The 24,661-nt window shown below is 64.2% G+C and overlaps 1 protein-coding gene across 3 annotated transcripts; it reads right to left on the bottom strand.

The window, feature by feature from the left end:
• EML2 (EMAP like 2) lies at positions 1-23,332 on the bottom strand. Of its 3 annotated transcripts, XM_062176261.1 has the most exons (22): positions 23,185-23,332; positions 20,784-21,002; positions 20,584-20,707; positions 20,364-20,468; positions 18,710-18,738; positions 18,367-18,496; positions 15,956-16,105; positions 15,137-15,206; positions 14,942-15,052; positions 13,535-13,630; positions 12,850-12,984; positions 12,054-12,153; positions 9,527-9,681; positions 9,309-9,434; positions 7,819-7,950; positions 4,685-4,752; positions 4,365-4,453; positions 4,126-4,223; positions 3,531-3,618; positions 3,066-3,161; positions 2,203-2,333; positions 1-396 (listed from the first exon to the last, which is right to left on the bottom strand). In XM_062176261.1, exons 1-22 carry the CDS (start codon positions 23,330-23,332, stop codon positions 271-273), a joined length of 2,526 nt encoding a protein of 841 aa, XP_062032245.1. In that variant the 3' UTR covers positions 1-270. The 3 variants fall into 3 exon arrangements, with proteins under 3 accessions (XP_062032245.1, XP_062032243.1, XP_062032244.1); XM_062176259.1 differs by lacking the exons at positions 20,364-20,468; positions 20,584-20,707; positions 20,784-21,002; positions 23,185-23,332 and adding an exon at positions 19,251-19,322; XM_062176260.1 differs by lacking the exons at positions 18,367-18,496; positions 20,364-20,468; positions 20,584-20,707; positions 20,784-21,002; positions 23,185-23,332 and having other exon boundaries at positions 18,710-18,727.
• Positions 23,333-24,661: the final 1,329 nt, after the last annotated feature.

Here is a 24,661-nt window from a genome sequence, read left to right as displayed (position 1 = left end):
TGCACAAGTCTTTATTTCTGGATGATACAAAAGAATAAACTTAAAAAACACCCCAAACAGAACAGCAATGGCTCACCGAAAGCAACGTGACCCCTCTCCCACCCCGATAAATAGAGACCTGTGCCCGTTCACCCTCCACCCCCAGGCCCCTCTGCTCATAGACATACTCTGGGTATATATTACTCTACTCGGCAATAGACATCTCCCGAAAATAGAACTCCAGTCCCGCCACCCGCCCCCGCCCTGGCCCGGGTCCCTGGGACCTCGACCTCACACCACCCGCCACTGCAGCACGCTGGTGTCCTTGCCCCCCGTGGTCAGGGCCACACTGTCGTCCCACAAGAAGGCCACGTTCGTCACGTGGCTGCTGTGTCCGCCGTATTTGTGGCTGAGGGCCTGTTAAAGGGAAAGAAAAAGAAACGGTCAGGGGGGCCACGACGCCCCACGATCTTCTTGTCCTCTGCTTCATAAAGGAATCCATGGGGGCCGGCGCTGTGGCGTAGCAGGTAAAGCCGCCACCTGCAGTGCCGGCGTCCCATATGGGCGCCGGTTCTAGTCCCAGCTGCTCCACTTCCGATCCAGCTCTCTGCTGTGGCCTGGGAAAGCAGTAGAAGATGGCCTAAGTGCTTGGGCCCCTGCACCCACGTGGGAGACCCAGAAGAAGCTTCTGGCTCCTGGCTCTGGATCAGCCCAGCTCTGGCCATTGCGGCCATGTGGGGAGTGAACCAGCAGATGGAAGACCTCTCTCTCTCTCTCTGCCTCTCCTCTCTCTGTGTAACTCTGCCTTTCAAATAAATAAATAAATCTTAAACAAACAAACAAACACCATAGTGGGGCCGGGCGCTGTGGCGTAGTGGGTTAAGCTGCTATCTACAGAGCCGGCATCCCATATGGGCAACAGTTTGAGTCCCAGCTGCTCCACTTCCGATCCAGCTCTCTGCTATGGCCTGGGAAAGCTGTGAAGATGGCCCAAGTGCTTGGGCTCCTGCACCCGTGTGGGAGACCAGGATGGAGCTCTAGGCTCCTGGCTTCAGCCTGGTTCAGTTCAAGCCATTCCAGCCATCAGCAGATGGAAGATCTCACTCTCTCTCTCTTTCTGTAACTAACTGCCTTTCAAGTAAACAAATAAATCTTTTTTTTTTTTTTTTGACAGGCAGAGTGGACAGTGAGAAAGAGAGAAACAGAGAGAAAGGTCTTCCTTTGCCGTTGGTTCACTCTCCAATGGCCGCCGCGGCCGGTGCGCTGTGGCCGGTGCACCGCGCTGATCCGAAGGCAGGAGCCAGGTGCTTCTCCTGGTCTCCCATGGGGTGCAGGGCCCAAGCACTTGGACCATCCTCCACTGCACTCCCGGGCCACAGCAGAGAGCTGGCCTAGAAGAGGGGCAACCAGGACAGAATCCGGCACCCCGCCGGGACTAGAACCCGGTGTGCTAGCGCTGCAAGGCAGAGGATTAGCCTATTGAGCCACAGTGCTGGCCACAAATAAATCTTAAAAAAAAAAAAAAAAAAGGGACGGGTGGGTCTAGCCTCCTGGTTAGGACACCCGGGCTCCCGGTCCTGACTCCAGCTCCCTGCTCTCGTGCAGCTGGGAGGCAGCAGGTGAGGAGTGGAGGAACCGGGGGCCTGCAGCCCCAAGGAGGGGACCTGGATTGCGCCTCGAGCTCCCAGCTTCGGCCTGGCCCAGCCCCAGCTGTTGTGGGCAACTGGGGAATACACCAGCAGACAAGAGGCCTCTGTCTCTCTGCCTTTAAAATAAATAAAATAAAGTTTTGTTTTTTTTAAGGAGTCCCGTGGGGAGCAGGCGTTTAACTGTGTCGGTACCAAAGCTCCCCTGGAGGCTCTGGGTTCGACTCCTGGCTCCAGCTCCTGGCTGCTGCTCCCCGCTCATGCACACTGGGAGGCAGAAGTGATTGGGTCTCTGCCCGTCACCCACGTGGGAGATCCGGATGCAATTCCTGGGTCCTGGCTTCAGCCCTGGCCCCACCCCAGACGTCGTGAACATTTGGGGAGTGAACCAGAGGATGGGCACTTGTGTGTGTGTGTGTGTGTGTAAATAAATATAATAATAAAAAGAACAAGAAGCCCCCAAGGTGAAGCCTCCTGCCCTCCTTAGACAAATGGGGAAACCGAGGCACGGAGGGGGTGGAGTTGGCCCACCCTGGCCCCCAGCCCTGCTTGCTTCCCCCTGCCCGCAGGCACTCACCCGAGGCTGACAGCAGGGGTAGCTAAACAGGTGGACTTTGCCAAAGTCATCAGCTGAGGCCAGCAGCTTGCCATCGTGGGAGCGCGCCACGGCGTTGATGTCCGTCCCATCCACCCCCTCGGACCAGATCCCTGTGGACAAGACGGGGATGGCAAGGTGTCAGCTGGGGCGGGGGGCCCCCACGAGGAGCAGGCCCCCCGCCCCAGCCTCCTGCACACTCAGCCTGACCCTGCCCATCCAGCGCTCAGAACCCTTCCGTGGCCCCTTGGTCTCGGGAGAAAGCTTCCGACCCTCCAGCCTCACGGCTCACCAGGGGCCAAGACTGAACCACTGCCTCCTTATGTTTCTCCAGATGCCAAGTTCTGGCCACCTCTAAGTCCCTCTGCTGGTGGGCGCTTCCTGGTCCCCGCTCAGATGTGTCTTCCTCCAGGAAGTCCTCCCTGACTCTCCCAGGGCCCACAGGCTCTCCCGTCCCAGGTCTGCCCGCTCTGAGCCATCACTGTCCCGGCACAAGTCTGTGAGCCCGGGAGGGCAAGGCTGGCGCTGTCATGGTCGCTGCTGTGGCCCAGCGCTGCCCAAACCGGGTGGCACAGAGGTGTTCAGGGAGCGGTGCCTGAACGGACAGGTGGCTGGGGTACCAGCAGCACCCACGTCCCCCAGCCAGGTGCCACCACGCCCGTCACAGCGAAGGGACACCAGCGGTCATCTCACCTCACCCTGTGCTCACACAAACACGCCCGTACTCAGTAAAGGAGTGAGCGCCCCGCCCTGGAGGTGACCAACGAGGGACCGTGCTGACCACGAGCCAGACACGCTGCCCGAGCTCCGGGCCCCAGCGGGACCGCCCTCATTCCAGAACTTACCAAACACCTCAAACCCCAAGACGCAAGTGGCTGAGGCCCACTGCACGTTCCGCACGGCTTCCGCGCTAGTGATCTGCTTACAGGTGGTGGGGTCCCCTTGGGCAGAGAGCGGGGGGCGGTGTTCACACGGGGCGCTGGGGTGGGGGGGCCAGCCCACCTGCCCACCCGGAGGAGGCCGGATCCCGGGTCCCAGGAGCCCCAGAGCCTGAGCAGGGGGGAGCTGCCTAGAAACCTGGATCCCACCCACCCAGCCAGCCGGAAAGGGGGGATTCGGATGAAAGTGGGGTACACCAGGGAGGAACAGAACAGCCCTGAGCACTGGGGCCGGAGGAGGGCAGAGCCTGCAATCGCCCACGTAAATGAGGCTGAGGGTGGGCGGTGCTGGGTCTGGGGGCTGGAGGGAGGAGCCTGCAATCGCGCATGTAAATGAGGCCTTGGGTGGGCGGCGCTGGGCCTGGCACTCACAGTACAAGATCTCGTAGTCCCCTGAGTTGGTGACAAAGCAGCTGCTGTCCTGGGCCCAGTCCAGGTGGGTGATGAAGCTGGAATGGCCCTGCGGGGAGGCAAGGCCAGAGTTGAGCGGGAGAGGGGGCGCGGTGAGATCGGGAGGGGTGGAGGGCAGACAGAGGCGGGGTGCGAACACGAGGGGGGTGGGGAGAGGACACGCAGGCCAAGGCCGGTGGGGGCGGGGCCGGACTACCAAGGGCGGGGCCAGACTGATGGGCGGGGCTGACGAGATGGCCTAGAACACGAGGGGAATCTGGAACAGGTGGGCAGAGCCAGACACAGAAGGGCGGGCTTTGAACGCAAGGGGCGGGGCTACAACGGAGGGGCGGAGCTACACGACGGTGGGGGAGAGCTCGGGACGGGGGCGTGGCTACACGGAGGGGCGGGCTTAGGACACAGGAGGCGGTGCGTGGGCGGGGCTACGGCTCCTCGCTGTGATCTGGGCGGAGCTGCCGGAGTGTCCAAGCTAAGCTCGGTGGAGGTAGAAAATTGGTTAATTCTGCGGCCCCTGGGCGGGGTGGCGGCGCGGGCTGGGGGGCCGCTGCCCACTCACCGAGCACTTGCCCAGGCGGCTGACCTTGCGGCCGCCCTGGTCCACCGTGTACACGTACACCAAGTTGTCGTGGGAGCCCACGGCCAGGTACGCCCCGTCTGGGGGAGGGGGAGGGGGCCATGAGGAGGCACCCAGACTCCGCCCCCTCCGCTCCCAGGCTCCGCCCTCGCCACGCCCCTCCCAGGCCTTGCTGTGCTCCCCCACCCCTGCCTCGCTGGCGCCCCCAGCCGGCGGCTCACCTGGGGAGAAGCTGACCACGGAGATCTGCTCGCTGCCATCCGTGTGGATGGCCACCAGGTCATGAGTGTCCGTGTCCAGCAGCAGCCATCTTTGGGGAACAGCCATGGGGGAGGGGAGGAAGGGTGAGCTGATCTGGGGGCAGGGGGGTGCAGCAAGCTGGGGGAGGGGCTGAGGGCGGAATCAGGGGAGCCCCCAGAGGATGCGGCAAAGTGTTGGAGAGCCTGAGGCTGCTAAAGGTGTCTAGGAGCTTTTTATGGGTGGTGGGGGAGGCGAGGCGGGGAGCAGGGCAGTTCCCCAGGGAGCAGAGGCGCCCTCCTACCTGCCGGTCACTGTGCCCACGGCCAGGACGGAGCCGCTGGGGTGGAAGCCAGCCGAGCGAGCAGGGTCCTAAGAAGGGAAGGCGAGAGGCAGGGCTGCAAGCCGGGCGCCACATCTCTCTGGCCACTCCCCTGCCTCAGAACCAGCTCCCAGCCTGGCACGAGGTTCTCACCTGCCCACCCCGGAGCCCTAACACGTCAGCCTGCACGGGGAGCATCCCACCTGGCCCTTTCACTCCTAAGTCCTCACGGCTGTCAGCACCCAGACGACTTCCTTAGGTCCTTTCCTAACCCGAGGCGGGCCGGGGGCCGCTGGGACACAGCTAAGGCTCCGGACCTCCGATGCCAGTTTGCTTTCCATAAACCCAATCAGCGCGTCCGCGGCTGTGCGTGCCGGGTCCCCCGCGTCTTCGTGGGAGGCACTTGGGAAGTGCAGCACCGTGGAGTCGCCCCCGGCTCACCTCCGAGAGGGGCACGGATAACTTCCGCTTTCCACGGGAGCTCACGGCTGCACGTTCCCCAGGACCCCTGTACGGGGGTGTCCGGCCCGCGGAATGGCCAGGTGGGAGGACGGCACACAGCAAGCGCCCGGTAACAGGTGGCTGTGTGCTGTGGTGTGGGAGAGATCTGCCCCCACCAGGTCCCTGTGCTAGAAGCTGGGCCCCCAGGGGGCGGTACTGAGATGTGGGGCAGCTTCGAGAGGGGCCGCGGCGGAAGTGACGGGGTCTCCGGGCCCCAGCCTCGGAAGGGACCAAGGTCACTTGTAGTCTAGGTCAGCTGCCCGGCGGTTGGGTTCTTTAAGGTGGGCGGGGTCTCTGCCCAGCTCCAGCCGTGCTGGCCATCTGGGGAGTGAACCAGCGGATGGAAGACCTTTCTCTCTGTCTCTGTCTGTAACTCTGCTTCTCAAATAAACTAAGAAAAAAAAATCACTCTCTCCTTTCTTGGACACGGGCGGGGTCTGCTCAGAGCCAGGTTCCACTTCCACTCCTCTGCCATGTTGCGGTGCCGCCAGAAGGGGGCGCCATGCTCTTTGAACTTTTCAGCCACCTGACTGGGGGTGGTGGGTAGAGGGCAAATAAAACTTTTTTTTTTTTTTTAAGTGCCTAGCCTTGGGTGTTGGGTTACAGCACGGAGAGCTGACGAAGGCAGCGTGACCACCCTGTGACACGGGGCAAGCGACTTCCTCCTGAGTGTCTCCAAGTGGGCATCCAGCGACCTTGAAGGGCGGGAGGTCAACAACATCACGCGAGATAAAGGCGCTCACTCCAGGCCCGAGCCCCGGACGCCCAGCGTGAGATCAGCCTGTGGGAGCTGACTTGGGGCTGGCGTTGTGGCGCAGCGGGTTAAAGCCCTGGTCGGCAGCACCAGCATCCTATATGGGCACCAGTTCTAGTCCCGGCTGCTCCTCTTCCAATCCAGCTCTCTGCTATGGCCTGGGAAAGCAGTGGAAGGTGGCCCAAGTGCTTAGGCCCCTGCACCCACGTGGGAGACCCGAAAGAAGCTCCTAGCTTCGGATCAGCCCAGCTCCAGCCATTGTGACCATCTGCAGACTGAACCAGCAGATGGAAGACCTCTCTCTCTCTCTCTCTGTAACTTTGCCTTTCAAATAAATAGTGAATCTGGGCCACTGTGGCATAGTGGGTTAAGTGCTGGTTCAAGTCCCGGCTGCTCCACTTTTGATCCAGCTCCCTGCTAATGTGCCCGGGAAAGCAGTGGGGGTTAGCCCAAGTGCTTGGGGCTCCTGACCATTGGAGCCACTTGGAGAGTGAACCAGAAGATGGAATGTCTCTCTCGCTCTCTCTCTGTAACTCTGCCTTTGAAATAAATAAATCTTAAAAAACAAACAAACAAACAAACAAACTCTGAACTTCTGGTCCCAAACTCAGATGCTCTGTGGGTGGGGCCCAGGAATCTTGCTTCTCACAACCCTGGCTACCTGAGCACAAGGTATACAGCAGGTGCTCAGTTCAGGCAGCCAGGATGGGGATTATCATCCTTCCCCCTAATAACTCCCAGGATGCACTATGTCCGGTTCACAGAAGGTGAGAGGTGACCCCAGAAGATTCCAGAACAAAAGCCTCAAAAGGTGGTGGGCGCGGCTCACTACGCGAATCCTCCGCCTTGCGCCTTGCGGCGCCGGCACACAGGGTTCTAGTCCCGGTCAGGGTGCCGGATTCTGTCCCGGTTACCCCTCTTCCAGGCCAGCTCTCTGCTATGGCCCGGAAAGGCAGTGGAGGATGGCCCAAGTGCTTGGGCCCTGCACCTGCATGGGAGACCAGGAGAAGCACCTGGCTCCTGATCAGCGAGATGCACTGGCTGCAGTGGCCATTGGAGGGTGAACCAACGAAAAAAGGAAGACTTTTCTCTCTGTCTGTCTCTCTCTCACTATCCACTCTGCCTGTCAAAAAAAAAAAAAAAAAGGTGGTGGGGACAGCGTGGCCTCCCCACTTCCTTCCTATGTCCTCTCCCTTCCTGCGCTGGAACGGGAGCTTAAAAAAAAAGACACTTCCCAGAATCCCTTGCAGCTTAGGTGGACCCTGGAGGGCAGGAGGAAGAGGTTCACCTGTGCTGGTCCTACTGGCCCCTGGGCCAGGCGGGCACTGCAGCTGGCCGTGTGCGACCCCGGGTGCAGTGGCTGCTGACCTAGTGCAAGGCCAGGGACCGCGGCACTGGGAGCCCGGCCAGGACGTTGGACCGACCCGCCCGTGACGCCGGGGAGAGGCCGCTCGCACCTGCATTTCCGACGCAGTGGCCGCCGGCGCAGCTGGCAGCCGAGCCCTTTGGCGATGCAGCTGCTGCGACCGAGCAACTAGATTCTGTTCCCGTTCGTTCCCGTGTTAATGAAGTTTGAGGAGGCCGGCGGCAGTCGCTGGGGACAGCTAAGCCCTAGAGTCGACAGCTGCAGCGGCCACAGCTTCCTGCTTCCCGGCTTGAACTTGCCGGCTCCTGCCTCCCCACGCCCTGAAGCTGGAGGGCAGGGGCTACGGGGGGTGCACGGGGCCGTGGTCCTGCTCCTGCGCCCTCCCGAGGGTCTGTGAGCACTGACGTCACCGTACTCAGTCCCCTTCCACTTGGCGTGGTTCCCGTCTGAGGCACGGAGCCACGGCCGAGGGTGCGCCAGCCCCCTCCCCCGTACCTCGATGGTCCTGCTCCACAGGGGCTGGTGGGACTCCGAGCTCCACAGGTGCACCAGCTTATCCTGCCCGCACGTCACAAACTGCGCCCGGCTCGGGTGGGTGGCCAGGCCCCACAGCTCTTCCACGTGGCCCTGGTGAAAGGGGGAGACAGCGGGCTGGGGGCCCCTTCCGCACCCAACCCTGATTCCTGAGTGTGTCTGTGGGGGGCGCTGCCGCTGGGCTGAGGCGAATCCCTTCCATCCCCACAGCTGCCGTCCTGGCTGCACGGCAGAGGCCTTGGAGCTTGACCTGGTCCAGCGCCAAGGATCTGGGGGGCTTCCCCTCGGAGCCTCCGCGGGACCAGCGGGACCATGGGGTCAGTCACTGCTCGAGCCCACAGCACGGGTGCAGAGTGCGGAGCCTCTGGAAGGGACCAGCGCTGGCAGTCACCCCGTAAAACAGGAACCAGCAGTCACAACGTTGGGGGCAGGCGCTGTGGCACGGTGGGTCAAGCCACTGCCCGCGACGCCAGCATCCCACGTCAGAGTCCCAGCTGCTCCGCGCCCTGCTAATGCGCCTGGGAAAGCAGCAGAGGATGGCCCAAACGCTCGGGCCCCTGCACCCATGTGGGAGCCCCGGATGGAGTCCCAGGCTCCGGGTCCAGCTCCAGCTATTGTGGCTATCTGGGGATCTCTCTCTCTCTCTCTCTCTCTCTGCCTTTGAAGTCAATAAGATAAATCCTAAAGAAATCATGTGAGAACATAATATTATTACAGTAAATAATAAACAATTCTAGCAACTGTGCTACATAATAATGCTAACATGATTATCCGGCCTCCAGAGGCCGGGACGCTCCCTCCGGCCCTAGGTTATCTTCCTGTCCGGGGGAAGCCCCGAGACCCATGTGCAGGGGTGCGGGTTTTGGCAGGGCAGGGGACCTCCGGAGCACTCGCCGTGGGCGGGGACGCCCCCACACAGGGAATGCTCACAAACCCGGCGCCAGGAGCTGTTGTGCTCCCCACCCCGGGGCACAGCCACAGCCACAGCCACAGCCGGCAGGAGGAGTTACTTTCCCAGCATCCTACAGCTGGCGCCACTCGGAACCAGGCCGGCAGAGTCCCCGACCACCACACTACACTGCCTCCCGGCAGGTGGGTGTTTTAATTGGAGATCTTCCCAGATTCCTGGAGATGTGGTCCCTGTGTCACCTGCTGGGGCGCAGGACTGGACACAACTGGACTGAGCCCACCTGCTGGGCTGACCGCACCCCCATCAGAAGGGCCAGGGCCAGAGGCAACACAGCTGGGGCGGACCTGCCCCCCATCCCGTGTTAACCCGATGGTTGCAGGATCCCGGGGTGTTCTGGGGCATCCCAGGTCAGGGCCAGGGCAGGGAGAGGTCAGGAGGAGAGGCAGGTGAGAGAGAGGTACGCGGTGGGAGGAGCCGGGATGGGCCGGGGAGACGTGGTGGGGGTGGCGGGCAGGGAAGGGCGCCCCACAAGGCCGCTCACCTGCACCAGCAGCGAGAACCCCGTATGCATGGAACCCTGCAGGATGGAGTTGCGAGTCGTCCCCACGTACAGTGCGTCTCCGCGGCCCTCCGCCACGGTGCGCACGGGGCCAAAGTCCTCGGGGACCTGGGCGGGCGGGAGAGCATGAGCTGAGCGCGCAGGGGCGGGGCGGGGCGGCGAGCCCCTCCCCCGCCCCGGAAGCCCACGCCCCTCCTCACCTCCACCTCCTGCAGCTTGCTGTAGTCGGAGCCCCAGAGCACCACCCGCCGGTCGCGGCCCCCTCCGGACACCAGCGTCCCGTCCCGCAGGGCGCAGAGCCCAAACACGCCGCCGTCGTGGGCGCCCAGCACCGCCTGCGTGATGCGGTTCCCACCTGCGGGGTGGCCAGGGGTGGGGGTCAGCGTGGGCAGCCGTCCGGCTACTGACCCGGGAAAGACCTGGAACTTTCCAACCGGTCTGTGTCCATCTGTTCACTGCTACCTGCCCTGCACCCACCACTTACTCCCCATGAACTCGAACACCCACCAACATCGACCCACCCAGCCACCCGGCTTCGTCCACTCGCCATCTGCTTGCTGTCCGTCTGTCCATGCCTCGTCCATTCACCCACGCATCCATCCTCCACCACTCCTCCACCTTTCTCATCCAACAATCAACCCATCTTCTGTCCAAACATCCCCTCACTTCCCCAGCCACCTACCCACTCGCCCATCTGTCCATCCACCCGCCATTCACCCATCACTGCATCCAATCAAGCTATTTGGCCAGGACCGACTCTGGGCCCAGCCTCAGGCTGACTGAAACTGGGACCCAGCGGTGACCACGCTCTTACACAGCTCATAGTCCAATGGCAGAGACCCCGACCCACCCACTCCCAGAAGGCAGCCAAGGTGGCTGGAACTGGGATGGGACACTCCTGGAAGCTGTGAGATCCCACAGAGGACTCCCAGCCTGGTGGGTCTGGGAGGGCTTCCTGGAGGAGGGGACATCTGGAGCAGGAGCTGGCAGGGACAGGAGAGGGTAGAGGGACAGCTTTCTGCTGCGAAGGCAGGGTGTGGACGCTGCGGGGAACCAAAGGGATTCGGCGGGAACAAGCAAGGGCAGGATGTCCAGGCAGAGGACCAGGGCTCGGGGACACACGCCCAGGCTCTGCCCGGCGTGGCCGTCGGCACTCCTGAACTTCCTGCTTTCCATCTGTGCCATAGGAATAATATGTAAGGACTTCAAAAAGCTCATGGAAAATGTGTATTTTGGACAAAAAATAACTATGTGTGGATTTGCATTTTTAAATATTTATCTTTTAATTTCAACATTCCATGAAGTTCTGAAGTCCCTTCTTACGCCATGCAGTCTTTTTTTTTTTTTTTTTTTTTTTTTTTTGACAGGCAGAGTAGACATTGAGAGAGAGACAGAGAGAAAGGTCTTCCTTCCGTTGGTTCACCCCTCAATGGCCACTGCGGCTGGCGCACTGCGCTGATCAGAAGGCAGGAGCCAGGTGCTTCTCCTGGTCTCCCATGGGGTGCAGGGCCCAAACACTTGGGCCATCCTCCACTGCCCTCCCGGGCCACAGCAGAGAGCTGGCCTGGAAGAGGGGCAACCGGGACAAAATCTGGCACCCCGACCGGGATTAGAATCTGGGGTGCCGGCGCCACAGGCGGAGGATTAGCCTAGTGAGCCACGGCGCGGGCACCACGCAGTCTTGATTAAGGCATCTGATGGGTATGAAAGCCAAAGTAGCACTTAAGACTCATTCACGGGCCGGCGCTGTGGCGCAGAGGGCTAGGCCTCTGTCTGTCAGCGCCAGCATCCCATATGGGCGCCGGCTCCAGTCCCGGCTGCTCCACTTCCGATCCAGCTCTCTGCTGTGGCCTGGGAAAGCAGAAGAAGATGGCCCAAGTGCTTGAGCCCCTGTACCCATGTGGGAGACCCAAGAAGCTCCTGGCTTTGGATCAGCACAGCTCCGGCCCGTTGCAGCCATTTGGAAAGTGAACCAGCAGATGGAAGACCTCTCTCTCTCTCTCTCTCTCTCTCTGTCTGCCTCTCCTTCTCTCTCTGTGTAAATGACTTTCAAATTCATACATCTTTAAAAAAACAACTCATTCAGGTGTTCGCATTTCCCACTGAGGACCAGCTCGTGGGACCAGCTGTCCCACACAGAACGGACAGCTCCTACTCACCCCTTGTGGCTGTCGGGTGGGACCAGTCATGAATTAACAAAGCCCCCCGCTGGGCAGAACAGTCAATCCACTGATTCATTCATCCCGCACTTCCGGAAACAACCCATTCTTTGTAACACCTAATCCGCTGGCTGACCAGCCGTCAGTCCGTCCGTCCGTCAGGTCACAGACCCCTCGGAGACGGTCTACTCCTTGGTCTACTCCTTCATCAGCGTCCACTGCTCCGGACACCGCCCCTCCATGTAAATCGCTCACTCACCTGATCAGTCACCCAGCGAGGAGGCTGCGCATCCCCTCTCCCATTCAGGCAGGCCCCTTCATTCACGTACTCGCCCACCCATTCCCGCGCCCATGCGCCCGCCCGTCCACGCGCAGCGGACTGCCCACCCCTCCAGAACGCAGCCCGGCTCCCCAGTGCGGGTCTACAGACACCCCAGGAGGTGGGGGTGGGGGCAGAGCCTCGCCGGGGGTGTCGGGTTGCCCAGGTAAGGACTTGATCAACCAGGGAGGTGCCGAGGGCGTTCCCGGAAGACTGGGCTGGGGACCCGGCAGACGGGGTGCCACTGACCTTTGCCCCAGACGTACAGGTTCCCCCCGGAGTCTCCAGTGACCACGTCGCCGCCCTCCAGAAAGCTCACACAGAGCACGTACTTGGGTTTCTCGTGTTTCTGAGGTGGGGGAGGGGAGGGGCGGTGTCAGAGGGCCCCCGGAGTAGGGTGGCCCCCAGAGGTCCCTCACCGCCTAGCACGGTGGGCCGGGGACCCCCGCACACTTCTGGTGAGGTGGGGAGACCCCCGGGGGAAAACCCCTCCTGCCACCCACCTGCCGTGCTCAGCTCCCTCCGGCTCTCTGGCCTCATGCTCTCCCTGCTGCCTCCTCCCGACTCCTCCCAGCCTTGGCCTTGGCGCAGCCCCTCCCAGCTCCTGGGTCTTCTCCCTCTCCCCGTGTCTCCCTCTCCCCGCCCCATCCCACCTCCCCCTGCTCCCCCCACACCTCCTTCTCAGCATCTCCATCTGTGCCTGGGTCCCCATGGCCTCCCATCTCGGGGTGGCAGCCCCAAGTCTCCCCAAAGGCAGAGGGACCCTGTCAGAGGGTCCCCTGCGTCTTCTTTCCCAGGCCCGCTGCTTCCTGCTCCAGCCCTGCCCCAGCCACTGCGCACCTGTCGACTGAGCACTCGCTACCTGCTAGGAGCCGCTGTGCCCCTCACCCGTCCTCACCACTCAGGTCAAGGAGGACCATGCCCCTGGTGGGCAGAGGGAGACGGAGACCCGCAGGCAGCGTCTCGCCCCCCGCCCAGGGCCCCCCAGCCTGCCCGGGTCCTCCCGCCTCCCCAGGGCCCGCTGTGCCCGCGGCCCAGCTCTCACCTCAAAGAGGCCCTGCCTCTTGCTCAGGCCGCCCCCCTCCAGGTTCCAGAAGTAGATGTGGGACTTTCCGCAGGTGATGAGCACGGAGGGGTCGGTGGGGTGGAAGGTGGCCACCAGCACGGCCTCGTTGGAGCACTTTGGGGGACGGGGGGAGACTCTGAATGAGAACCTCAAAGCCACCGGAGCCACCACAGCCCCGCCACACAGGTGCACTGCATGCCCCACCTGCCCGCACCATGGCAAACCCAAACCCAGGGCACGGGCGGGTGGCCGTGTCTCAGTCACGACCACCACTAGGTGCCAGGCTGGGCACCTGACGCCCCTTAACCCACTTAACCCTCCCCGGTACAGGTGGAAGAGTGAGCTCAGAGAGGGCGAGCCACCTGCCCCAGGCCGCACAGCCGAGCTCAGAGTTGGAGAACCCGAGTCACCAGGGTCTGACCCAGGGCCTGGCCTCCTCATTGTGCGTGTGACCCCGGGCAGGTGCCTCTCCCCAGAGGGCCAAGCCAAGGTCAGCCTGGAACAGCACCAGTCGGCCTCCCAGCAAGATGCTCTCCCTATACCCATTTGAGAGGAGGTAACCCAAGGTCAGAGCCAGGACTTAAACAGGGGTCTGTGGGACGGCAGGCTCCCAACCACTGTGGGGGGGGCATCCATGGGGAGGGGAGGAGAAGGGTCACCCCACCTTGCTGTCCACCACCTTGGCCTCCTTGGCCCAGTCCCACACGGACAGCACATGATCGTTGGAGTCGTCCACCGCGCACAGCAGGCTGCCCCCGTTCTGCAGGGGAGGGGGTGAGAGGCGGGGGCGTGGTCAGGACCCAGTCCCCTCCCCTAACACATCTTGCTGAGACCCTATCATCTCGCTCAGCAGGGAACAGCCTGTGTGCAGGAAATTCAGCCACAGGGCATTGTGGCGCAGCGGTTTAAGCCACCCACTATGACGCCAGCATCCCATATGAGCACCGGTTCGAGTCCCGGCTGCTCCACTTCTGATCCAGCTCCCTGCTAATGCACTTGGGAAGGCAGCAGAGGATGGCCCAAGTGCTTGGACCCCTGCACCCACGTGGGAGACCCGGATGGAGTTCCTGCTCCGGGCTTCAGCCTGGCCCCGCCCAGCCGTTGCGGCCACACTGGGGAGCGAATCAGTGGATGGAAGATCAGTCCGTCTCTCCCTCTCTCTCTCTGTCACTCTGCTTTTCAAATACATAAAGAAATAAAGAGATCCTGCCACTATCAGGTGGCAGAGTGGGGGTTGTGTACGCTTTAGACACGGGTTAATTCTGATTCGGTCTTTTCCTCCCCCGTGCCTGCACCAATATCGCCTTTGTGCCCCCCGCCTCTCTCAGCAGCGCCTCTCCAACCACCCTGGAGAGAGAGAGAGAGGCTGTTTTTTGCTCCTCTACCCATTGCAGACCAACACTTCTGTAAAATACGGTAGAAAGTAGACTAGGCCGTTACCCAAGAGCCCGCCCCTCACACAGGTGGGTGCTGTGGTGTCAGCAAACCGCACCACCCATTCCTGAAGGCTTCCTCTCCACTCTGGGCTTATCTCCGCCCAGACCTGCCCACGCCCACCCAGGACCCCACAGGGACCGGCTGGCACCCGAGAGACGCGGGGCTAAAAACCCTCGGTGGGTAAAAGGCAACCGGAGCTGTCTACAACAGGGGAGAGACTGGGGCCAATCAGGATGCGAGGTCTCTGTCACCAGGCCTATCAGAGCAGGCCTGGGTGGCCACACCCACGGGAGGGGCTGTAACCCCACTGGGGGCGTGGCCACCGCTGCAGGGGCGTGGCCTCCATCCCACACGGACAGGCTGGAAGGTGCGCACACACTTGCCCCTGTTTCTGCTGCGCTGTATTTTGCTGTTATTTGAAAGGCAGACGGACAGAGAGATCGCCCAGCCACGGGTTCACGCCCCCCGTGCCCCCACACTAGCTAGGGCCGGGCTGGACTGAAGCCAGGCACTCTGATACGGTGTTTCAAGTCGCATCTCAACTTTGTGTCAAAAACCCACCCCATGCGCCCTGCTTTTGCAGGTGTGTGGCTGGGTGTGTGGGTGGGTGGGGGTCGCAGTGGGAAAGACTTACCGATTTGGAGAAGCCCACACAGGACACCGCTCTGTCAAACACCCCCAGGCCCAGCACGTGTAAGGTGGACAGGGACACGGAATCCCAGACGCGCACGTGGGGCGGCAGTGGCTGCGGGGAAGACACCGGTCTGTTTCCTGGCTGGGGGCCCGGCTGTGCCCCCCGCCCCGGCGGCCAGGCCCTGCCCTCCATTACCTTCCCCTCCTGCGTGGTGCCCGCCACCTGGCCCGTGGCGATCGTGACCATGTCCGGGTGGACAGCCAGGCTGCGGAGAGGACAGAGGGACAGGGCTCAGTGGGGGGCCGGGCCGGCACAGAGGCCGCTCCTCTGTGCCACTGATGCCTGCGTGGAGCCACTTGATCGATACTGCAGACGGCGGCCAGGAGAGCACAGATTTAAGGGGCCGCCAGGGCTCCAGCCTGCCCGGGCGCTGCCCTGTCCGTCTGCAGTACTGGTCAGGGTTCCCTCATAGCAGCAAAAACAACCCCTAGGAAACAGCCTGCCCAATGCACAGGTGCATGGAATTCAGCCTGGCGCCCAGCGGATGGAATGAAGACAGCCCCTCCCGCAAGCCCCACCCCGCACAGGGGCGGGGCAGCAGATGGAAGACAGCCTCCGCCCCGCCCCCAGCAAGGGGAGGAGAAGCAGATGGAAGGAAGACAGCCCCCACCCCGCCCTCGCCACGCCCCCAGAACAGGGGCGGGGCAGCAGATGGAAGCCAGCCCCCGCCCCGCACCTCACCACGCCCCCACAAGCCCCTCCCCCAGCACAGGGGCGGGACAGCAGATAGAAGACAGCCCCTATCCCGCCCCCAGCACAGGGGCGGGGCAGCAGATGGAAGCCAGCCCCCGCCTCGCCCCCACATAGCCCCGCCCCCAGCACTGGGGCGGAGCAGCAGATAGAAGACAGTCCGCCCCATCCCCCGCCCCAGCACAGCCCCTCACCCAGGACAGGGGCGGGGCAGCAGATGGAAGCCCGCCCCCGCCCCGCCCCCCGCCCCGGGCTCGCGCTCACCACTTGATGTCATCGTTGTGGCCCAGGTAGTGCCGCTGCCTCTGCTCCTCCACGCTGTACAGCACGGCCACGGAGGCCACGAAGTACACGATCTCCCCCGTGGGCAGCAGGTAGAGGTTGGCCCGGCAGTCTCGGCCGCGGTAGCCGTAGCTGCGGAAGCCCTGGTTAAGGCGCCTGTCCGTCGGGTGCTGCGCGGCCGCCCGGCGCTCACCTCGGTCTCCTGCCTCCACTCCCACCCCTGCGGGGAGCGCCGACGGCCCCACCCCCCACAGGCCAGCTCCTGGAACCTGCGAGCGAGACCCCCATGAACCTTGCCTTCGCCTGGTGTGCGCCTCCCCCTGGAAGCACCCTCTGTCTCCTCCACTGGGCTTCTCTTAGTCACGACCTGGGTGGTGGTAATGGCCTGTACCCCCCCCCAAGCCAAGGAGACTGCCTAGGTGGCAGAGACCAGGCTGCCACGACACCTCCTCCAGGAAGCCCTCTCTGACCTCCAGCTCCACCTGCCCTGCTCCACCTTTCCCCCGCCCGGCTTCGTGCACACACTCTGGGTGTCCCAAGAAGGAGGGCTACACCCCTCCCCAGCCTTCTGCTCACAAGTTCAGAAAAGGTGAGATGAAGGTCAGAGTGGGTGTCCCAGTCCCACGGGAACTGCCCTGCCCGCAGGTGCCGTGGAGGGGCCCAGTGTCGGCCACCTGGACGCGCACCAAGTCCCGCCTGGGACAGGTTCCCGTGGATATTTCCAGCCGGCCAAGTCATTCACCAGCCTCCCGGGTTCCTCTGGAGAGGAAACCAACGCCCAGTGAGAAGCAGGCAGGGGCTGGGTTCCTGGGGTGTGGACTCCAAGCCCCGCAGGCTGCAGGAAAGGCGCGTGGGGCCCGTGGCCCGAGTTGGCCGAGTCCCTAGGAGAGGGCCGGGGCCTTCCGTGGCCTCAGCTTCCCCAGTGGGAAGCAGGGTGAAGAGTTCCCCGCTGCAGCCTCAGGGAGCCCTCGGAGGCCAGTGCTGGGCACTGGGCTGGTGGTTCCGCCGCCCGCCGCCTGCACAGGGGTACGCGGTCATTCCTGATCCCCGGCTCCAGCTCCCTGCCGGTGCGGACCCTAGAGGTGATGGCGGGGCCAGCTGGGGTCCTGTCGCCCAGGTGGGAGGAGACCAGGGTGGTGTTCCGGCTCCCAGCTTCAGCTCGGCCCAGCCCTGGCCTTCCCAGGCATCTGGGGGACGAACCAGTGGGGGTGGGGAGGAATCTGCCTCTCGAACAAACAAACCAAAATACAGTCACCTCCGCAGAAGAGGAGGGGCTGTGGCTCCGGGTAGAAGGCGGCTGCCACACAGGAAGAGCTCGGGTAGACTCGTTACTATCAGGGAACCCACTTCTCAGAGGGGGCAGTGGAGGCATAGGCAGACAGGGACTCATCCAGCTCCAACGGGCAGCCGCAGGCAGCACCCGTCTCTGCCAGGCTTCAAAGCCAGGGCCGGCATCAGGCACGGGTGCGGTGCTGGAAGAAGCCACCCGCGCCGCCCTCAGCCCACATCACAGGCCCCGAGTTCGAGTCCCGGTTCTGCTTCCCAGCCAGCATCCTGCTAACCAACACCCTGGGAGGCAGAAGGACTGGGCTCCCTGCCACCCACAAAGGAGATCTGGAGTGAGCCCCAGGCTCCTGGCTTTGGCCTGGTCCAGCCCCAGCTGCTGCGGGCGGCTTGGGAGTGAATCAGCAGATGGAAGATCTCCCTCTCCCTCTCCCCCTCTCTCTCTGCTTTTCAAATAACTAAATAAAAATTTAAACACAGCCAGGGCCCGCATCCATTTCTTTCTTTTTTTTTTTTTTTCTTTGACAGGCAGAGTTAGACAGTGAGAGAGAGACAGAGAGAAAGGTCTTCCTTTTCCGTTGGTTCACTCCCCAAATGGCTGCTACATTTGGTAGCCAGCGGGCTACACCGATCCAAAGCCAGGAGTCAGGTGCTTCCTCCCGGTCTCCCATGCGGGTGCAGGACCCAAGCACTTGGGCCATCCTCCACTGCCTTCCCGGGCCACAGCAGAGAGCTGGACTGGAAGAGGAGCAACGGAGACAGAACCCGGCGCCCCGACCGGGACTAGAACCCGGGGTGCCAGCGCCGCAGGTGGAGGATTAGCCACGTGAGCCACGGCGCCGCCCCACATCCATTTCCAACCTCGGTGTTTCAAGTGCATCAAGCTCACTGTGGCCGCAGAGCCTTGCACCTGCTGTGCCCGCCTTCTGGAACGTTCTCGCCTGGCTCCTCACTGTTCAGACCGCAGCCTAGATGACCGCTCCCCCAGTTACTCCCCTCCGCTGACCGCGGGGGCCTGGGCAGCCCCTGCCTCGGTCTGAGATCCCACACAGGCAGCTCTGTGCCCGCCTGAGGGGGCGGGGCGGGGGCGGGGCTAGAGCCAAGGATACACCCAGTCCAGCTTGAACCTGCGGGAGGGCGGCTCGGAGCGCGTGTCCAGGCTGTAGGTGGGCGCCAGCTCGTCAGGGATCAGCATGGGCACCGGGCGGCCCCTCAGGAACATTTTCACGGAGCCTTCCTCTGCCAGGACAGCCCCCCACCCACCGCAGAGGTCAACGGCTGACCGCAGCCCCCAGCCCTGTTCGCGTCTCCCCTTCTAGGCGTCCCTTGTTTTGGTAACAGGTGGGGAAACTGAGGTCAGAGAAGCAAAGACTCAGTAGCCCCCCTCCCCCCGCCACCCCCCCCCCGCCGCGCGCAAGTCCCCAGGAAGCCCCTCCCCGGCTCCCCACTCACCCAGGCTGAAGATAACTTCTTTGGTTTTGCTGCCAAGAAAGGGCACAACAGAACACAACAGAGGCGCCTTAGCCAGGGGCTGGGTAGGGGAGGAGGCGCCCACCCCTGCCCCGCCCCGCCCCGCGGAGGTGTCCGGCGATGGGGGCTGGGGGGCCGAGGAAGCAGCGGAGCGCTGCCTCTCTGCAGGCCGTGTGCTTTGCTCGGTTGATCGTGCAGAGCCTAAGACACAGGCCCAGAGAGGCAGTGGTCGCCAGAGATCACACAGCACCGGGCGGCGGGGACGCGATCCTGGGAGCGGGGAGTTGCCAGGGACCCCGCCCCCCTCGACAGCACAGCGCCCTCCTGTCCCCACCCCCAGGCCCCCGGGCGCCCCCAACTTCAGCGGGCGAAGCGGCCCAGGGTTAAGGAAGGGGCGTGTCCCGGATTCCCTCCGCCGGCGCGCAGGGGTGAGGCTCTCCGACCCGAGTCCCCGGGGATGGGGGAGGCCTGGGGTGCAGGCCCCGGGAGCGCGGCGAGGTGGGGGTCTGCGAAAGGGTCTCACCCAGGTCCAAAGCTACTCATGGCGGCGGCTGGCGGAGCTTCGGGGCCGGGGGTGGAGCCGGGACGGGCTCCGCCGCTTCCGGCCCTGGGAGGCGCCCGCGCCGCCGCGCCCTGCCCCGCCCTCGGCGGCTGACCCCCGGAGCCTGCGGGAGCCAGCGGGTCCCACAGCCCGGGCTGCGGAGCCCTGAGGGCTGGCTCCTTTTTGGGGTTGGGTCGGGGAGAGTGGTCGAGGTCGCGGGCTCGGGAGCGCGCTTTGCCTGGGTTCAAAACCCATTCCTGCTACTTCCTAGCAGTGTGGCCGCATTGCCCAACCTCTGCCTAAATGGGCAAGAGACGCCTCCCGGGGTGTTGCGGGGACGCCGTGGCTTAGTCTGCGTCCGGGGCCTGGAGCAGAGCCCGACGCGTAAGGCACTGTGCAACTGAAACGTGTGGTTCTTGGACCTGGTCCAGCCGCGAGGACGCCTGCGAGCCCCGACCACGCCCACTGCAACAGGACTCCACCCCAAGGCTTTGGCCCCGCCCAGATGCCCTGCAGCCCCTCCTCCGGGGAACTGACCACGCCCCCAACATGCTGGGCACGCCCACTTCTTCTGACCCCGGCGCCGCGCGTGCGTCCTCCCTACGTCCCGGGCCACACTGGGTGTTCTGTCCAATTGAGCCCCTTCCAGGTTTGTTCTGCATCTGAGGCTTGGCCACGCCCCCTAACGTCTCCCTGCCCCGCCCCTTCACACCCCCCCATTCTCTGGCCGCGCCCCCCTGAATCACTTAGGGTTTCTGTCGTCACCTGGTGTCAGCCCCAGGGACCACCCCCGTCCCGGGCTGTGGCTCTGCCCACCCCCAACCCCCCACCACTCAGCGGGGCCTCTTCGCCACCTTCTTAGCCACGCCCACAAGCTTGGCCCCGCCCCGACTTCCCCTGGGCTCACCCGCAGGCCCTGACCACGCACCCACGCGGCTCCGGAGGCCGTGGCCCCGCCGGACTCCCCCTGCGACCACAGGCCCCAAAGCCCCTTGCACTGCCCCCCGGGCTCCGAGCGAGGGCCTGGGCGCCTGGGCCCCGCCCCACTTCCCTGCCAACCAGGGGTCCCTCGGGACACGCCCCCCCAGCACCCACCTTTCCCTCTTGGCGCTACAGTTGCTGCTGGAGGACGTGGTGCGGCTGCGGGCGTCCTCGCGGCGCACCGAGGCCAGGCGCTCGGGCGACAGGTAGCGGCGGCCACTGCGGACAGAGCGCGCGGAGCTGCGGGCCGCGGCGCGGCTGCAGCCCCTCGCCGAGCCCTCGCGCTGCGCCCGCCCAGCCCCTGGCTCCCGCGGGGTCTCGGGGGAGGCCTCACCTGCGCCCGGGGGTCGCCTCCTTCTTGGGGGAGGACGGGGACGTGGCACAGCCGCCCACGCGCCGCGGGGGCCCCGAGCCGTCGAGAGGCGCCCTGGTGGGGAGGCCTTTCAGGAGCTGGCACACTGCGGGGGTCGGCGGGGGTCAGGCGGCGGGAGGTGGGCGCGCCGCCCCGGCCCCTCCCGCCGCCGCCCCGCGTACCTGCGGCCGTGGTGCCCAGGCGCGGCGGCGCCCGGCCCCTGGGGGTGCTCCGCGCGCGCAGCGCGGCGCCCTGCTCCTCGCACGCCCGCAGGCGCCGCAGCGCGTCGGCCAGCGCCGCCTTCAGGACGGCCAGCTCGTCCTCCTGCAGCTGCAGCCGCTGCTCCAGCGCCGACACGCGGTCGTCCACCTCCATGCCGCTCGTGCCCGACAGGTTGTCATCTGGAAGGCGCGGGAGCCGCGGCTGCGAGGGCCGCCCGGGAGCCGCCGGCCAGCGTCCACGCGCGGCCAGCCACGCCCCCTTCCTCGCCCGCGGCCCCGCGGCTGGGATGCTCGGAGCCGGAAGGGGAAGGAAAGCCCCGGCGCTCCGCGGCGCGCCCCCACCTCCCCGCTCGGTCGGCAGCGCCCTGGCAGTGCGGCCCTGGGGAAGTCCCTCTGCTTTCTTAGTACGCTTCTGGGAGATTGTCACTCTGCCTCCATGGCTAAGATGCTCAACCGTCACCGGACACCAGGCAACCGACGCCTAGCGACGCCAGAGTTCCAGGCTTGGTCCTCGACATTCTCTCACGAGGGCCGATTTTTCTATCACAGTTTCTAAAAGTTTCCAAGCCTCCAAGTCAGGTCATAGATCCTCCGCCTCCCCCTCTTCTCTCCGAGGGGTTCGACCCGAGAGCCCGCGGCAAGGGCAGAGCTCCTGCGGCCCCTGGTGGCCGACTTCGGAGTTGCAGGCAACGCTTAGCGGACCCAGGACACCCAAAGGGTGTGCGGGCGGGGATGACACCCAAACTCTCCTCCCCAGCCTCTACTCTGTCCCCGGTCTTTATTTCGCCTCCGGGATTTTCCTCTCCCCTCCTCTGCAGGTGCAGCCAAAATAAATCCCCCATCGCCTCCCCCCACATCCCTCTCAAAAATTTTCCCCCAGTGGAAGAGGGAGGAGGACCCAGGTAGCCCCTCCCCATCCCTCCAAGACCACTCATACCCAGGTTCACTGCTGGCTACTACCGAGCAGGCCCTGTCTCCCAGCCTGGTGGAAGCAAAGGTGGTACCATGAACAGGGACAGGGCGTGGAGGTCACACCTGCCATCCCGTCTCCTTAGGCCACCCGCCTGTCCGCTGGGCTCCGCAGTGCGGTCTCCTGTCCCTCCCTTCCCTCCCCCCCACTGCCCAATCGCCTGCCAGGCCTCGCCTGCCCTGCCCCTCCCTCCACCCAGTGCCTTCCAAGTCCGGTGCCAGAGTAGGCAAAGGAACGGGGTGGGGTGGGGGGATGGAAAGGAGAGAGCGGCCAGGCTGGGAACTCGAGCCCTGTGGACAACCCATCTTGCAAATGGAAGATGAAAGTAAGGAAAGATGTGGGAGGCAGTGTGCAGATGCCAAAGGTCACACAGCCAGTGGGGGACGGGGCACAGGAGCCCCAATCGCCCCAATCGCCCCATTGCACCCAGCTTCTCCTACCTCCCATTGATCATATCACCAAAGCAAAAAACCCATTTGCTCTCGCTACCCGAGGTGTTTTTGCCAGCAGACGCCGCTGAGTAAAACTCTGAGCTCCTCCCCCCCGAGGGTAAGTGCTCAATAAATCCAGAGCAGTGGCACTGTGAGCAGTCACAGCGTTAGACCATCTTAGGAGGCGAGAAGGAAGGGGACCGAGGCCCGGGGACAGGCAGTGTCATGTGTGGGGACACACAGCCTCTTAGAGGAGCAGAGGGAGGCTGAGTGGGCGTTGGCGCCCTCTGCCAACTGAGTGGTCCCTGGCACTGGGGTGTGTCCCCGGGGGGGCGCGCCTCCAAACTGGACGGGACCCCCTGAGTGCGCCAGAGACCCAGGAGTGCCCCGCCCAGAAAGGCCCTGGCCTGCTCATCCCACCCCCACCCTTCAAGCCCTCTGCTCCCTGCTCCTGGGCCTGACACCCACAGTAGCCCCTCTAGTGCCATACCCACTGACCTGGGAAGATGGGAGGGGTCTCTGTGCATGGGAGGGGAGGTGCCTGAGGATTTGAGGGGTGGTGTAGTGGGGGCAAAGTCCTCTGGCTGTCCTACCTGGTCCCACATTCTGCCCTCAACACCAACTCCCACCCACCCCCTAGGATCCCTCCCTCTGCTAGGGAAGTGGGGAGGGGGCGCATGAAGGGGGAGAGCAAAGCAGAGCCCCAGGCCTTCCCCCCCAACCCTAGTCTCCTTGGGGTTCTGCCCTGTTCCCTCTGTCCAGCCACCTCGGGAGTAGGGGAGATTTAAGAGGGTAGGGGGCTGGGACTTTGGGGATGCGGCTCTTCCTCTGGGGTTAGGGTCCTGTTGAACTGGAGAAAGGCGGGGGTCTTCAGCAAGGGAGGGGGATGGGGACTTGGGAGGAGGAGGAGATGGGTCCGACCCTGGGCGGGGCCAGGACCAGAGCTGGGGAGGGGTCTCACCGTTGCAGTACTGCAGCAGCGAGGACGTGTCGTAGAGACCGCAGAAGGCTGGGCCGCGCTCCGCCATCGCCCCGCCACAGCCACCGCCGGCCCCCCCGGCCCCTGCCCGGGCCCGGTCCCCCCCCCAGGCCCTGCCTCCCGTTGCCATAGCAACGCCCTTCGTTCCAGCATCCCCAGCTCGGCCCGCCCCGCATCAGGCGGCCGGCGCCGGGCCTGGCACCGGGGTCATCCCCCTAGGATGCCCAGAAATAGGGGGGGGAGGGGGGAAGGGTCGGAACACCCTCTACCAGTCCCCCCAACACGATCCTAGGGCCAGGATTGGCTGCGTCGGGATGCCCCCTGGGTACCGTCTGGCCCCGCCCCCAGCCGGAGTGGATCTCCTCCAGCCCCCCTACCTCGCCTGCTCGGAGCCAATCAAAGGCTGTTGCGCAGGCTCCTCCGCCAATAGGCGCGCAGAGAGATTGGAAGGGGCAGGTCCGTCCCTGCCTTTCAGCGCTGACGCGGAGCCCCCAGCTCCGGGAGGAGGATGGAGCGGAGGAAAGGCACCCCCCCAGCCCCAAAACCTTCTCCCTAAGCTTTTATTAGATTTCCCAAAAGCCCCTTCGCAAAACCAGGGCCCGGCGTTAAAGCCTCAAGCCGGCCCAGGTAGCCCCTAGCTCCGCCCTGGACTCGCCCCCTGGCCGGGTGCTCCGGGCCCTTGTTTACTGGATCCAGACCCCACCCCGGGGCTCCTAGCTCCACCCCCGGAGCCGTTAGCCCCGCCTCCTATAAAGTTCCCCGCGCTGAGCCCTGGCCCGGACCCGCTTACGGGATTGGCTCGGCCCCCACACTGCAGCGCTCTGGCCCCGGCCCGGTCCATCAGCGTCCAGGGCAGCCCCAGGCCCTTAGCTCCGCCCCGAGAGCCCCGTTTCCCACGCCCGCAGTATCCAGTCCAGGCTTTGCGGAGGCCCAGTTGTGGGGCTGGGACCAGCTGGCCGTGTCAGCCGGGGCTGGCTCGGAAGGTAGCGGGCGCAGGGAGGGTGGCAAAGCCGCCGGTGGACTGGAAGACGCGGGGCCGCCTCCCCTGGCTCCACGTGGGGTCAGCGCCTGGGGATGACTCACGCCGTGTTTCCCAGGCACAGGAAGCTAGGCCGAGAGCAGGCAGGTTTCCCTCCGGACACAGGCAGACAGCAGAGACCGCCCTGGGTGAGAATCCGCTTTCTCTCACCCCGCGCCTGTCTCCACATCTTCAAAGTGGGACCTCATCACGTGGCCTCCGGTGTTCATTCGTTCAAAAATGCAGCTAGGATGCTGCTTGGGATGCCCCCTCCCCCCCGACCGCGGATCGGCGGAGTGCCGGGTTCCAGCCCTGGCTACCCCACCTCCGGCCGGCCGTCTCTGATGGGCTAAGTACTTGGGTCCCTGCCACCCACTGGGGACACAGAGACGGAACTCCAGGCTCCTGCCTTCCCCCTGGCCCAGCCCCGGCTCTGACAGA

Source organism: Lepus europaeus, chromosome 19, assembly GCF_033115175.1.
Source record: "Lepus europaeus isolate LE1 chromosome 19, mLepTim1.pri, whole genome shotgun sequence".
NCBI lineage: Eukaryota > Metazoa > Chordata > Mammalia > Lagomorpha > Leporidae > Lepus > Lepus europaeus.
This window is presented reverse-complemented; position numbering and strand designations above follow the sequence as displayed.

Bases quoted from the DNA above. Each gene is read 5' to 3' on its own strand.
- EML2 (XM_062176261.1), bottom strand. From the start codon at position 23,332: ATGGCAACGGGAGGCAGGGCCTGGGGGGGGGACCGGGCCCGGGCAGGG. The intron at 16,106-18,366 runs GTATCCTTGGCT...GGGCTTCCGCAG, and splicing joins AGGTTCAAGCTGGACTGGGT to CTACGGCTACCGCGGCCGAG. The intron at 12,985-13,534 runs GTGGGGTGACCC...CGTCCCCCAAAG, and splicing joins CCAAGGTGGTGGACAGCAAG to TGCTCCAACGAGGCCGTGCT.